This window comes from Maylandia zebra, linkage group LG4 (genome assembly GCF_041146795.1).
Source record: "Maylandia zebra isolate NMK-2024a linkage group LG4, Mzebra_GT3a, whole genome shotgun sequence".
In the NCBI taxonomy this organism is placed as follows: Eukaryota; Metazoa; Chordata; class Actinopteri; order Cichliformes; family Cichlidae; genus Maylandia; species Maylandia zebra.
In genome coordinates this window covers 13,375,125-13,391,520 of record NC_135170.1, presented here as the reverse complement: position 1 = coordinate 13,391,520, position 16,396 = coordinate 13,375,125, and the positions used below count along the sequence as shown (strand labels likewise).

The window sequence follows — 16,396 nt, the reverse complement described above, 5'->3', positions numbered from 1 at the left end:
CTCACTGCTTTACTGCTCTATTGTCAGACGAGGGGGTGCAAAAAACAAACAAAACAAAAACAAAAAAAATCCTCCTACAGCTTTCATAACTGTAAGTTCCATCCTCTTGTTTATGGAAGCTGTCTTCTTCCATCAGGAAGAACTTAAATCCCTCTTTTTCATTCCCTCACGACGCCGATCCCCTGGAGACCAAGCTGGGTGTTATACTGGCATTCCTGAGTGCTGTCACTTCCTGTCCCTGTGTTTTATACACAGCAGTAACAAGTCTCAGACAGCTGGAGGTGGAGGTGTGAGGAGGGCTTTCATTTGTGGGTCATGAACTGCCAGTGCAGATTTTTTTTTTTTTTTTAAGCCAAAGCTGTGAGTCAATTTGTGCGTGGCACAACAGCATGTGTGCTAAAATATTAAAAGGACTGAATTGCTGCATTACAACATCTGTGTTAAAAGCAGATTCAATGAGCAGAGTAGGCATCACGATCTAAAGAGGAGCAATAATGGCAAAAAGGTACAGAACCGCATTACCGCCAATGGGGAGAGGAAAAAAAATAATAACTTGAAATTTAAAGTTAGCTCTCCCAATCAGGAAGGTCTATGAAGATATGTCATCTCCTTGCCATCTGGAAGCAGGTAACAAGGAGGTGGCTGACAGTATTCGCTGCCCAACAGTTTGACATGAACACACTCATCCTGGTCTTTGTTCACGTTCACTGGTAGCTCTCTGATGCTTTTGAGTGTGCATGCTGCTCCATCTGCTTTCCTTTGTGAAGCTTCCGGATTGAATTTTGTGTTAGCTCTGTCAATCTTACTAAATTAAACTTGTGAGATACCCAAATTTTAAGTTATGGATGGCATTTTGTTCCCCTCCAGCAGCAGAAATAAGCTTCCACAGAAAGGTAAATTACCGAGGGACAAATTAAAAGTGCTCTGTTGTAACTTAAAGGTAAAAGTGAAAAAGCCGACAGGAGAATAAGTGAACGGAGAAAAATCACAGCTGTGTGGGAAAGATGAGAGGGACTGAAAAACAGACAGACAGCAGCGGTTTGTGCATATATTCCAGCTATGTCATGGTGACCACAGCTCATTCATCACAAATCTCGCAGCTCCCACACATTTAGGTTGGCTACGCAAAAACGAGTGCAAAGAAAGCTGTCAGCACATTGAGGGGGAAAAAAAAAAAAAAAAGAAGACCACTAATATTTAGGAGACTTGACTTTTGGCTGGTCTGTAGCAGCTCAGACAGAAACCAGCCCAACACCACATAACCAGGAATAAAAACGTTTATCAATCAGGAGCAGTTAGAAAAATTTATAAGTAAAAATGTGTACACACACACACACTTCCTGCTCCTGGTGTGTCAGCAGACAGCTGGTAGAGGGATTCCCAGGGATGATGTCACCCTGTTGCTTTGACCTCATTAAAAGTTTATGTGCATGTCTGAATTAAGCTCCCTCCCCCAAGAGGTCTGCTCATTGGCCAATAATACAAGCCCCCAAAAGCTGTGGGGTCATAATAAGTGAGTAAATGTGTCACCCTTCCTGCCTCTACAACTATGTGCCTGTGCTCACAGCTTTGTCATCTTCATTCCAGTAAACTCTGATTAATGACGAAACTTAAAATAAACATTAAGAAGTTTTAGCATAAGAGTCTACAGGCATGGTGGCACCTCTGAGTACTAGCCAAAAGCTAACAGGCTCACAATTTCTGATGTCTAGCAGGTATAATGTTCACCATGATCATAGTCTTACTTTAGCCTGTTAACATGCAAATGTTTGTCAAGAAGCACAAACCACAAGTGTGACTAAGGCTGATTGGGAATGTCGTTAGATTATTATTCAGAAGAGCTGGACCATTAAAATGTTGAGAAATCGCACTTAAAAAAACAAAACAAAAAAAAAAAAACCAAAAAAAAAACAAAGCACTGACGGTAAAAACAAAACAAAAAAAACAGGTGAGCTGAAAAGAAAATATTAAAAACCTACATATATTATTGATTTCAATAAAAGTTTCTTTAAAATGTGTTTGAATTCAATTTCCCCATCAACTCTAGTCCTGATCCCTTCAGAAGCATCAGGTAATTTGATATCCAATACCTTCATTTCCAGCAAGACAAAAGATAAAGCAATGCCAACAGGAATAAAGTGATCAGAGGGGAACTGATTAAACATTTATAGGAATAATGTACACACACACACACACACACACACACACACACACACACACACACAGAAGGCTCACTAGATATCCCTGGAGCTGCAGTGTTGATCCTCAAATGGTTTTGTATTCTGGGAAGCACAAATGTGCTCAACAGATCGAAGACATGGCAATCTGCCCATTATACGCACACATTTTATTTTTATACCCATGACTTGATATTGATGCTGATACACAAATAAGTAGGATTATAATAAAATATGTAAGGATTTATCCTCTGGGGACCAAGTGCTTCCTTTATCATGTACAAAATACGCTTCTGAGGCTCAGCTCTTTACCTCCTGAAAGCTCTTTTTTTGAAATGAGCAGCATCAGAAGTTGGTGAGGGTGGTCTCTGCTTATGGAGGTACCCTTGGAAAACCTGAACCATGTCTTTATTGATCTATTACTGAGGTGTCAAAGCTTGTCATTAAGAGTACAGGTGGAGGACATCAAACGGCATCTTTATGGAGGAAAGAGTTAAACTATGTGCCTACCAAACGCAGGATAAGGTAAAGAGGAACGCCTGCAAAGTCTCAGGGTGCCTCACCAGATAAGGCAGAAGTTTCATCGACACTTCGAACACACACAAGGCTCTAACAGCAAAAACTAAAGGGAGTCAGACTTTAATACTCGTAAACAGAATGAAACGCTGACTCAAAGCAGAAACTTAAAGTCCTCCTCCATCCAGTCTGGAAAAAAAGTATAAACAGACACTCCAGCTGTGTAAAACCACTCCTAAACAGCATGCCAAGGGTTTAGAGAAAATTTTAAAGAAAAAGAACGACACCTGTTGAATGACAGACTGGTTGAACTGATCTATATGTTCTGTTTGTAGCATGCAAAGGTTTGCTTCACTGCTCACCAGAGGACAGAAAAGCACACAATGGAGGCCTACAGTAACTTATAATCACTGAATCACTGTCTCGTCCTCACACACGCATGCGCGCACACACACACGCACGCACAATTGCCCGCTGATGCAGAGAGAGTGCGTTAGCAAGGATAAAGCGATTTCACGGTCTGAATACAGACAAACAGAAGGCATTGTCTTCCATGTGGACACACAGGTAGCAGCAAACACACACCCACCCACAAACAGTGACAGAAGATATGTTCTTACTTCCTGCCTGACCCCATCACTAGACCTAAAGATGAAGTACAAATTAATCACACACAGAAAGAGAATGAAGGCCCTAAAAAAGGTTTAAAAAATATATTCCTAAAAGTTTCAGACTTTCAGGGAAGCTGAACTGATGAAAGACATCATTTATGTGCATTTTCTAACTCCTTCACCTCCCTACATGCATAGCAACACATGCACAAACTCTTCAGACGTCTGGCAAAAGTCTACAACAAGACAAGCCAAACAACTCCACCCACCCACTAGAGAAACAATCTTGTCTCATTTGCATCCTTTCCCTCTGCTAGTACCTCTCCACCTCCCACACTCCCCTTTCTGTGCAGCCCCCTCAGTGCACGTTCTGTCACACCGAGGCAGTCAAACCTGAAGGAGTGGATGTACATGTACATTGGAGAATCACTACAAAACAGTACACGGTTTATTTTAACACTGCAAACATTAATGGTCCCAAGAAGATCAGCTGAACAAAATAACATCATTAGCAGGAACAAACAGCACAAGTCCAGCAATTCGAGTAGAGCATTTCTACCTAAGCCAGGTCTAGCTAGAGAAAACCCTCTACTAAAAGTAACATCAAAGAGAAATAGAAAAGGATGTTATTTATATGTACAACATATTGAGGGCTTTTGTTTTGCAACAATCCCACCTTTAAAAAGAACGCAAGTTTAAGGCAAAAGCCAACAAGATACATTAGCAAAGCTAACGTACAGAAAACCTAAAATAAACTTAACTAAAAATTGTACAATTCCTGATGTTTAGGTGATGCAGGTCACCAGGTTTGCAGTACACTGACTGAAACTTTACACTACTCTATTGTAAATAACACCTGATTTCGGACATAGTGACTATGGGCATGTTAATGTTGTCATTAGTCTTTTTTTTGGCTGAAATTACAGCCTCAAACCCAGAAGCATAGCTGCTGATTAATTCACAAAAGAAAAAACAAAAAAGGAAAGGAAATTTTAAAAAAAATTAATAAAAATTGTGCTTTGAGTGTTACTTATGTAAAGATGTAAACATAGCTTTAACAGGTTTATTATCTGCAATGCCAGAGCCAGTAACACTGGGAGGTAATGGCTTACAAATACAACTCAAAGTAAAGCTACCAAGTAGCTAATGCTGCCATAATGCTCTCTTTAATTCAGTCACCTTACCCTGCTCATTCAGCAAATCAGACAACTTTGATTTGTCAGTTCAGATAAATGTTTTCCTTTTCATGCCTCAACTCTATTATACAACCCATCCAATCTGCTCTACTTGGTAAGCCCGCACAGTCTTTATCCCCGCAGACAGACTCCTGCAACTTGTTGCCAACTGGGCGAGCGAGTGTGTGCACATTAATTCATGTGTGTGGGTGTAAAAGCAGGCAGGGACTAAAAGCAGAGAATGAGGCGTGAGGAGGGTGAAGGCAGAGAGAGCAGAAGGGGTGGGGTTAAAAGGTCCTGCAATTCTTCAGGAATATCAATGAGGAGCTAGGAATAGTCGGGAAACCAAGTGACACAGAAAGTGAAAAAGAAAAAACAAAGACAAAAGTATGATAGGAGGAGGGAGAAACTAAAAATATTGTAGAGAGAAAAGTACTTTATAAGACATCCGTATAAGCAAGCAGAGAGTAGGCTGTGTGTGGGTGATTGGGGGAGGAGAAGGTAGGAGGTAAAGGATAGGAGGAGTGTTCCAGATTAAATCAAAGTCTAACTTGATCTCAACTATACCAATGAATACTTGCATTGATTTGTTCAACACAAACAAAAATAATGCAGCTTACATAAAATGGTATACCCTCTCTGCAGACTCCCCTGCAACACAGACCACACAGTTGTGCATAAAAACACAAATGCATATAACTTGATCAAAAGCTGGAGACTGATGATGGGGAAATGGCAGGAGAAGCTGAAGCTGTACTACAATTAGAAGGGAAACTGATGGCACCAACAAGCACAAAGGAAATGCACCGCTTTCACCACCAACTACACAGACATGAGCACACGCATTAAACTAAAACAGCTGTCAGAATAAAATCAACTCATCATGAGAAGAAATTAAGAAAACAGGGATTTGTTTTTATTTATTTTTTTTTTAAAATCCAGTCAGTGTGACATTGCAATAGTGCATGACTCATGGTGTTAAAGACAGATTTCTCTTGAATTCCCGAAAAAAGAAAAAAAAAAAAAAAAAAAATCAGTGAACAACCCTGTGGTCTAAACTAAGCTGGACTATGGTGACTTCAGTACAGATAAAAATACTGAATAAAGATGCAAATATAAAGTGTCAGATAGGAACTGATGAATCAGAACAACAACAGGCAATTGACCAGCAGGATGTCAGCGAGACAGATGCAGAGCCATCAGCTGGAGCACACTCACAAACACACAGATCAAAGCTCTGCTGCCCGAGTGTGTAAATATTAGCTCGTCCTGGCTGCTAGATGGCCGGTCCTTTTGATAAATGGTCAGAGTGTCTGTGCGACTGAGCACGTACCACATTGTCTAGAAGTAATCAGAGCCCTGACTTGTCATTCTGAAATAAATGTGTTCATCGCAAAGAGGTTCTGTAATACTGTAGGCAGCATTTTCTGACCTTTTTACCTTTAACCGATGCATTTCTTACCAAACTCTAATGTCTGATGTGCTTAGCTGCAGACTTTTAAACCCCTCCAGTGTGCAAGTACTTCTCATCCCAGGCAACTGCAATGGTCGTCTTGGAAACCATTTCAAAAGCGCCCTTTATTAAGACTCGACTCAGCAACAAAGCTCTTACTCACCCGATCTGCACACACGCACACACACAATGAGGGAGGGTTAACCCAGGGCAACGCAACATGCATTCCATGACAGGAGACAGACTCCTAAGTCGCCCCACCACCCCCACAGATGATAGGGGGGGAAAAAAAACCAACAAAAAAAAACCCCTCCACGCTACATTGTCCCCTTCCCTCTGCTGAGCCCCAGTCTGTGGTCGAAGCAGAAACTCTGAGGGTGTAATATGACCCTGCCTTTATAAACACAGAACGAGAGAAGGAGAAAAGGAGAGGGAGCAAGTGAGAAACTTGAACGAGAGGCTGAATGTGAACAAGAGGAGAGGAGGAGACGTGGTGCCAGGACGGATAGCATGAGTTCAAATGAAACGAGTACCTCAAATTTAGCAATTTTCTACTCTTCTTTTGTGAATACTCTCTAGTCCTACTACTCAGCACGCTCTCTGCACAGTTCAGGCATCAGCGTCAGAAAGCAGGACTGCACATCTGGCTCTACAGGGCTGTGAATGCGTACTACAGTACAGGTATGCTGGCAACCACTTCTAGGTCAAACCAAAGTCAGTGAGCCTGTCAGATTAACAAGGAATGTGGACACTCACTCACATACACAAACCTGAAACTCATTCTCACTGCTTGTCTGTCTAGTTTACCCCCAACCTTGAATTCGGAAGTGGAATAAAACGGTGTTGCTTTCTTCAAGTTTATTATTTGTTGTATATCACTGTAAATGTTAAAACAAACAAGTAGTAGGCTTTGAGAGATTAAAGGGAAATTCCAATGAATTTCCCACTAAAGTGGCTGTTGTGGCTCAAAGTGTCATGCAGATCCCTGTAGTGTCTACAGAGATTTGGGGAAATGAAGAGTTTCTGGGGAAAACCATAAGATGACCTTAACACCAGTGTATTCATTAGTAAACAGCAGTTTGTTTCACTCATAATTCTCTGAAGAAACCAGATCTTAGACACGCAGTTAAAATCAAACAGAAAACAAGATGCAGATGACCGGAGGCTGAGACTCAAAGACAACAGGACACTCACGAAAAACAACAAACCTAAGGAAACTGGTGCTGCTGCTCTCACATTGTTCTTATTGATACCAAATGTGGTGGATCTACAGATAGGAACACCACCAGATGGAAATCTACAAATAATTAACCTGCCACTTTGTTAAAAAATACCAGCTGGACATGGTGTTTCACCTCCACACAAAAAAAAGCTCCTGCTCAGCTTCTCACGGTCTAAATAAAAGCATTTACAACTAAACCTACACTATTAAAACACCACACTCAAATTCAGCGAGCTCTTAAGAACCACCCATTCTTTCACAAATGTTTGTAAAGCCAGACTGCATGACTTGGGTGATTGAATTTATACACCTGTGGCAACGAAACTGAAAACACCTGAATTCAAAGACTGAGGTGTGGCCCAATACTTTTGTCCTTGTAGTGTATGGTTTGGCTCTTTTTTCTCTTGCTTGAATGGAAAGCAGTGATTAGCCAGCGGGTTGGCCAAGTTTTCTGTGACCCCTCATTTCTAAGAATCTCTACTGAAGATCAAACGTCATCCAACACCAAAAGTCACAGCTGCCACATTACTGTAACTCCATCAGCTTAACATAAAAATCATTAGCTGCAGCTCTTTGTGACAAACATTCTTCCAAGGGAAAAAACAAACAAACATCTCACTGCCATCAAGTGTTTAGTTTTTTAACATTTAGGAGAACTCTCAGATTTGGGCACCATAAAACTTTTTTTAAACAACTTACAACTTTAGCTCAGGGGTCGGCAATTAATTCGCCCAAGGGGCCACATGAGAAACTGGGATGTTGTAGAGGACTGCACCAAAAAGCTGACCTCAATATTAATTTTATATCTTTATTAGCTTATTGGTCCAGCCCTCTAAAACAGTGTCTCGTGTAACTACCTGGGAAAGTTAACCAGCTTTAGGTGGTCCTGAGCCACAGGCTGAAGTTCTAATGCAATGTAGGTAAATGTTCTCCAGCAGCTGGAATCTTGTTAAAAGGCAGGGTGATGGCAGGTTCGTTTTGCTAGATACAGACATTTCGCCGTGGACTGGAGTTATTTTTGCCTCCCCCCCACTGTCTGTTTCACACTCCCTTGTCTTCACTGCTGCCGTTTATCTCCATCTCACCATTCCCCCCTCGATCCATCCCTCTCTGCAGTGCAAGTGCCTGGTACCACCAGTTTCTCTCTCTCTCCTCCCATCTGAATGTGAAAGAGTCGATTCTCCAGCATAATGCACACACAGCCGGCAGCCTCCCTTCACTCACTCACACACACACACACACACACACACACACACACGCAGTTACTATAATCTGCGCAGAAACACCTTTAATGCAAGTTTTAACATATCCCAGCGTTTCGTTTTCCACCTAAGGTCTTACTCTGGTGAAGTTCACCTGTCTGATCGATGAAAGGGAGGAAAGCCCAACTCTGGGCAATCCTGAATACAACACCGCAGCAGCAGACTGCTACTCACTCTAGAAGCTACGGCATAAATACGGCAGAGTTGAATGCCACAGAGATAACAGACATCAACAACATGTCACGGAGCTGCTGGTGTGGATGAAGCACTAGCCTCAGAGCTGCTGGAATTTCTGACACAACCGACACACTGAGCCAGATTATGGCTTTGTCATAATGCATATCATGAGCCAAACCCGATACAGATTCCCAGCACAGCTTCACTCGGCTCATCCGGCATTACTCAAACAGAGTGAACGTCACACTGCCACTCCCTGGGTCGGGGGGTTAAGATTCCCCCACTGACCGCACACCAAGAAATGCATTTAAGGTATTCTAAGCCTCTGAGGATGAAATCCTCTTCAAGCATCTAAATTCTGTTGCAACAAAGATGATGTTGTTTATCAGTTTTTCTTTTCCAGGCTTTGTGTCAGTCTCATACTTCTTGTTGACCATCCTTTTGGCTGTGATTAGAGCAGGGCGATATGGCCAAAAATATTTATCACGATATATATTTGAAAATTTGCGATTACGATATAACCGACGATATAATTGATGCGAGACAAAATACAACTCCACAACATTACTAGCGCAAAAAGACAACCTTCCATTTATTTTCACTTAAACAAGAAGCTGGTTTTTATGTACATTAAAGCTTTATAAAAATGTAACAGTGCAAATGCAAATTCCTTGCTGAAAGTTTAACCAAAAGGCATTTCCAGTAGAAATGGGCTGACATATCCTGAGCATAACCATGTATAATATCCACTGAAGTTAAAAAGAGGTGCTTTGCAACATTAAACTGCAGTGTGCAGTACGCATTTTTCGGACCATAAGGTGCACGGGATTATAAGGCACATTAAGCGAAACAAAGCAGTCAGATAAATCCAACTTTATTAAACTCATTCTTCTTGCTTCCTCCACTTCTGTACCATTGATTCATTAATGTTGAATTCTCTGGCAGCTGCTCTATTCCCATGTTGTTGCAGTATATTAATGACTAACCTCGTATTGTGGATGGATTATCTCAGTTGTTCTCCTGACTGAAGTTTGGTCCGTTTACAGTATCCTGCCATGCGATTGCATTTATCTCTAACCATGAAGAACCTTCACGTTAACTTTTATAAGTGGAAAAGTGTTAGTGTTCGTCCTCCAGCTTCACTGTTTATGTTATGCTAACATAGCTGTGTCGCTAGCGATCACGTAGCACATCATTATATACCAGCTAGCCCAACTTCAGTAACCCTACAAACGTCACTGCTGTTTAGTTTCCTGTCTTCATTTATGTTGGAAGTGATAGCAGAGCTGTACGTTTGATTTTTTTCAGAAATCTCTCCGTCAGAACATGCAATATCATGCTTAGGTAACTAGCGAAACTAGCGAGCTAACTTCCGCTAGCTTCCTGCTAACTTCTAACTCCGTTAAATGTAATAACTTTTGTTTTCATGGATGCCTGGAAGTTAAACTTTATAGTTACACCTGGTAAAGCAGCAATGCTGATCGTTTTATTAAAGATGAAAGAATTTAGACAGTTTTTAACTCTAAGTGATGCTGCAGTGTTGTTTGACCTGAAGTTTACGGAGTTTAGGACCCAGATTACTCCCAGATTTAAGAGCATCTTAGAACGGCCGCTTGCATGTTCTGCAAAAAAATGTGCTTTGTTGTGTATCTGACGGACAAACACCAAACCAGTTCCACATCACGGAAGTTGCACCATTTTTACAAACCAATTCTGGTTCATCTGTTTCACTCAACAATCGGCCATGTGCGTATGAAAACAAAGGCACTGCGCATGCGCGTTTTACTCCCATTCTATCGCGATATTTCATTTTCCTATCGTTGCCTAACATTATACCGGTATTACCGTGAACGGTATAATATGGCCCAGCCCTAGCTGTGATGACATTTTTTGCCAGCAACTTACTTGGGGATGCAAGTACATGTGACCAGATGATGCTACTGATGGTAAATAACCCCCCCACTTCAATCATATCTTATAACCCACTTGTCAGAATGTGAGTGCAAGTAAAATTTCAGTTATTTAGAGAAATAATTATAGTAAAATTGAGGGTTTCTTCACAACCTCTCTGGTCACAGGCTGCGTCACATGGTAGGCTTCTTTCTAGAAACACAGTTGGCGTGGTAAATATATGTGACTAATGTCACAACTTAAAAAAAACAAAAAAAACAAAAACATGGAACATGAAAATCTAGAGACACACTGGTCCACCCACCCACCCACCCACACACACTTCTACCAAACTGATGTTATGTAAACAGCTCTTCTGCAAATCCCGACTGATCAGACATTCCTCCACATTTAAAAAAAAAAAAAAAAAAAAAAAGTGGAGCTTGAGAAAGACAGACCATAAGATATAGTTCTATTGAAAAGCAATGAAGAGTATGATCACTGTAGACCTGGTGTAATAACAGCAGCTGAAAGAATGACTAGCTGTCATCCCACAACATGTGCATTTTCACTAAAGAGCATGAAAAAAAAAAGACACATCCATGAAACACTTCTGCCACAAACCCACAGCTAAAGCAAAACGGTATCTGCACTGCAGCGAGATAAGCAGAGCAGCACTTCAAAAGATGTAAACTGACAGCAGTGAAAAAGAAACAGTCTCTGTAATCTTATCCGAGGTACTCCTAGATCTTTTCCTGTCCCCAAAATCTTTATCAGCTTCATGACACAACCTAAAATATGATAAATTATAATCTGTTTGACACAAACACAAGTCAGTCACCTCAGCTTTGTGTTAGATCACTTGTAGTATGCATGCCTTGACTAATACAGCAAGACCACTTTGAGACTTGGACTACAATATGATCTGTTAATCTAGTCTAATGCGATGTATTCATTTAAAAAGTGTGATGCTGTTGTTTCTTATTTGAAAATGTCAATCCTTACCAAGCCCCCAAAACAACTTCTGCAGATGCATGAGCTCACTGACAGAAGGATACATTTTGATGGCTCCTGACTTTGTCCCGATGGCCATGAGCTGCAACTTGGGGTCAAAGGCCAAAGCACTGGGCTGATGGGGGAACCCATGCTCCACAGTCTGTGAGAGAAAGCCAGGCAGAGAAAGGGTAGAGAAGACAAACTGATGAGACAGATTTATCAAATGCCACAAGAAATACAACAACAAGTACACTTGCATTTATTTTTCCAGACTTTCCTCCATAAATGCACCCAGTTCTGTCTGAGAGTTTGCGTGTCATTTTCTGCTCATCAGACTCGCTGAATATAGTCAGCGAGGCGTCTAAAAGGGAGGACTCCCTTAATAAAGTTACAGGAAAGTAGTTTAAAAAGTACTGATGGCAGCAGCATTGCTTTATTGTAATGTGCTGCAGACCTTGTTAAATTGGGTTGAAATAAAATTTCAGCTTTTTTCTCTCCAAGCCCATGTCAGGAGATGGTGAGACAGCTGGAGAAGTGTTTATGTCAACAAAGAAAAAGGGAACAGAAACCAGTAGAGAGACACCTAAAACTGGTTTAAAAACAGGTTGTGGAGGTCTTCGAGGTTTCGGCATGGCTAACTGAAAAAACTGAGCCTGGCTGTTTGCTTGAACTCAGACATAACGTAAAACATTAACTCCTTCTGTCTTTAAAGTGCCGGTGCAGTGCGATCTGTCTCTATCACACAAACACAGTCACATCAAAACAACCCTCCTGAAGAGAGACAACGTCTGTGACAGTCTGGCAGCTGCTGCCAAACATTACAAAAGTGTGTGTGTGTGTGTGTGTGTGTGTGTGTGTGTGTGTGTGTGTGTGTGTGTGTGTGTGTGTGTGTGTGTGTGTGTGTTACAGCAAAACAAACAGTCCATGGACTTTCATCAGAGATTCAAACAAAGAATCATCATTTGGCTAACATGAACATAAGCTGTTTAAGTGTCTCCCCACCTAAAAACTGTGAGGTCTGTAAGTATTTGAACAAAGACAACATTTTTGCAGCTTTGGCCTCTTTACAACTCAAAGAAGATATGATTCAAGTGTAGACTTTCAGTTTTCTTTTCAAGGCGTTTAACAAAAGTGTTGCATTAACTGTTTATGGATTACAGTAAGTTTTATACACAGTCCCTCATTTTCAGAGAGTCCAAATTAATTGGATGGGCAGGTGAAGCCTGTTCCCTCATTATTCCATAACAAAATAGCAGATAAAAGATCAGTAGTTGATGTCCCATTTGGTACCTGTTTATTGGAATTATGGGTAAGAGATAAATAGAGATGTCAGTGCAAGTGAAGGAGAAAGCTGAAAAAGTAAAATAAACCAATTAGAGAAACAGCAAAAACTTTAGAAGTGACCAAACAATCTGACACATACTTAGAAAAGCCGAAAGGCCTCAAAGACCACAGAAGACAACTAAAATGTTTCATGACAGAACTACTTTCAACATCTAACCGAGCAACAAGAACACTCCTTTGGAAGGGAGGTGCATCATCGCCACAGTCTAGTCTGACAGAAACAGCAGGATGAACTGTGACATGTACAGGACCAGAGCCTCTGCTCAGATCTAGCTGAAAACTGACCAGATGGTACTTCACAGTGAAGACAGTTAATGACCCAAAGCAGACTGCAAAAGCATCCCAAGAGTTTGTCAAGGAAAAATAAATATCAACTGATCTCATCCCAACAGAGCATGTCATTTTAGTTACTGAAGGAAGACCCTTGAACAAGCAGGAACTGAAGCTGGCTGCAGCAGAGGCCGAGGAGAGCGTCTCATGGTGGGAAACGTAGCATTTCATGATCTCCATGGATTCCTTAAATCCCTCATTTTTTTTCCAATTTATTTTCAGTCTCTAAAAATGGATGACTGTGAAAAATATGGCTGTGAATTCTAAATAGTTAACGCAGCACTTTTGTTGAACCTATTAAAATGACCCTGAAAGTCTGCACTTCAACCACATCCCGGTTGTTTGATTTTAAATCCTCTGTGATGGTGTATGGAAGAAAAACTACAACAGAAAATGATGTCTTTGTCCAACAAATAATGGCCCTAACTGTACTCTCCTACCACAAAGGCATTTATCTAGTGGGCGATTCTCTCAGATGTCTCGTTTGGTTAGACATAATACAAAATATATTTATCAGATATGACTCGGCACTACACCAACTCTCGTTAAATCACTCTCGTCAACACATTTCTGATAGCTGTGTAACGGCAACAATGATGTCAAACTGATTGCTCTGGAGTTTTTGCCCGCCTGAGCCACATTCACACAAAAGCTTACTTCCACATAGGATATCATCAGGAATAAGTAACAGAAAAACAAAGAAAAAAAAAAACAATAACTGATCACACCTCATTTTTGAGAAGTTAACAAGAGCAATTACTTTCAAATTTGTGAGAGTTGTTTTATCCCATAACTAAATTAAATGAACAAAACAAACACCTGATCATTCTATTACCAAAAGACATGCTTGCTGATTAATTTTCAGTCAGATCCACCAGCTGACAAATCGACTATTTGCTGTGGCTCTAAGGAAAGCCACAATCTAAAACCGTTCAATGGCAAACTCAATGAGGGCCTCGACTGGAATGCAGATACTGAGGCGGGATGGTGTAAGGACAGTTTGTCAAAGCGCTCATGTCACTGTGCTGGCCACAGTGAGCAATCTCATTCATGCTACTCAGACAACTGAGGTTACCCAAGTCTGCAAGGTCATGCAAGTACGACTCTAGGAGCCACGAAAGGCTGATTAATATTTTCCAGGACATGCGCTGGTTCGTGTTTTTTTATATTACTTATTCTTTCATTTGCTAAAATGGCTTAAAAGAGGACTCTTTTTACTTCAGACTTGAAGTACTTAATTCTGGAGAAATAAATCTACTGTAGTGCTGATTCTTAACGATCATCAGTCATCATCGTGTTGTTTGCACCGCAGTCCTAAACAATCCTGCTGAGAAGGGTTAATGTCACTATCACATCCAGCGTGCAGGACAAACTTGATTCTTTTAACATTTAAAAGGTTCAGACAGCCCGGCTCTCTGGGACACTTTCTGAGACACAGCATGCAGACCATGCCTTCATCTAACCTGAGTTCAAGGCCACTGCAGTGCTCAGTATGAGCTTAGAAACAACCTGTTAGGTAAGTTACTACAGCTGACGCTGGATATGCAGAATTATCAGTACATTCCACAGATCTGGGTGGTGCAAGCTGCTTTTATGTTCCCACCGGCGGAGCAACAGTGATCTGGGTGACAAGATTCAGCTTATACTGAAAGTGGAACTGAAATGAGCTCTTACATTGACTGTCCAGAGGGGAAACCCACTATCACCACCACTGAATGTTACCACAGGACGCTCAGATTTACTGTACATGAACTGGTTCATATCCATGTGGATGTGATGCCAGCATGAAACCTGACACTCGTGGCTGCACCCAAAGACCCCCAAGAACTGGAACAAGGGGTATGAGGACTCTGCATAACAAAAAGCAGCAGAGATTTAAAAAAAAAACCTGCTCGCAGAGTTCTGGCAGCTTCTACTAAAACCAGACGAGAGGAGTAAAAAGTGCCATCACGCTGAGAGGCACCCCTGCTCATTGCATGACAGATGGGTCACACCACACGAAGCATCAAACTGCTGGAAAAGCATGTATTGTAATTTAATCCCGTTAATCTGCATGCTGATAATCCCCAACACCCACACAATCCTCTGTTGCTGGTTAATTACAGCAATATTAGCGCTACAGTTTTCCTTGATTGCTGCTCGGTGCTCACTTTGAGCGAGGTCCTGGTTTGGGTGAGGGGTAATTAACACGCCGTGAAAACAACTCAACAGCTACTAAACACACATCAACAAAGCGCCCTGCAAACACACCACCCGCACTTCACAGCTAATCTGTTTTTCTGTCCGCGAAGTAGGACAGAAAACAGCAAGCGCAAGAGGAGTGGCCGGACTTCAGCTGCAAAGTACTGGCTTTTTTATATATCCATACTTAAAAAATAAGTCTGTTAGTTTAGGGGAACCAGGCGAGAGGAGGAATACCATCTCCCTCTCTTTCCTCTTGTCCCGTTACTTTACCTTGTTGAAGGCGAAAAGCTCCTGTTTTATCTTCTCTCTCTGCGGGTCGGTGCCCTGCCGACGAAACCTAAACTTCATCATCTTCAAGCCGGTCACGGGGGAGGCAGGACCGAGGGGACAGAGAGGGTAACACGGAGGTATCAACCCGAGCTTCTCGGCGGGACTAGAGGCGGTTCGGCGCAGTCGGAAGATGCTAAGCTAGCTAACGGACTAGCCCATGCAGGCTGAAAGCGGGGGTACAACACTACTGCCTCTGCTGCGGCTCTCCTCCCTCCTCTCCCTCCTGGTGCTGTTTAGGTCCTGGTGGGTTTGACCACAGCAGCCCCCCTCCCTTCCCTCCTCTTCCCGGTTCACACGGATCCCGTTATTGGTAACCAATAGGGACGAGGAAATCTGCGAGCAATTACTCAGCAACGCCTACACAACCAAGGGCTCGCGAGACGGATGCTCGGTTTGTAGCACAGGATACACCGGCGGTATGTCCCAGCTGCTTGAGTTTGTACACTGCGACAACTGGGAGTTCCTTTAAACAAAATGGAACGGCCAGAGATTAAATAGCCAATAACGGCTAACTTTTCTCACTCGAAACTGTGGAGAAAATGTAAATATTTTACCTTAACTATTGTAAATTTGTTTTTTTAAGATGTCAAAAACTGGGTTTAAGATAAATAATGGAAGCAGACAGATTCAATCATGTTTGAATGACTACTTCAAACATGATTATACGTCCTGTTTAGGAAGAAAAACATGAAAAGAATGGTAACTCTGACCATTAATTGAAGGTTATAA

The 16,396-nt window shown here is 41.7% G+C and overlaps 1 protein-coding gene across 2 annotated transcripts in view; it reads right to left on the bottom strand.

The window, feature by feature from the left end:
* llgl1 (LLGL scribble cell polarity complex component 1) overlaps nt 1-16,030 on the bottom strand; it is a 34,776-nt gene extending 18,746 nt beyond the window's left edge. Inside the window, exons 1-2 of one of the 2 annotated variants that reach the window (XM_076883002.1) lie at nt 15,608-16,030; nt 11,542-11,639 (exon numbers count right to left, since the gene is read on the bottom strand). In XM_076883002.1, the coding sequence (XP_076739117.1) occupies nt 11,542-11,639; nt 15,608-15,688 (179 nt within the window). In that variant the 5' untranslated portion in view covers nt 15,689-16,030. The remainder of the gene's footprint in view (nt 1-11,541; nt 11,640-15,607) is intronic. The other variant, XM_004575821.5, reaches the window with a different exon arrangement.
* Between the last annotated feature and the right edge of the window lie 366 nt (nt 16,031-16,396).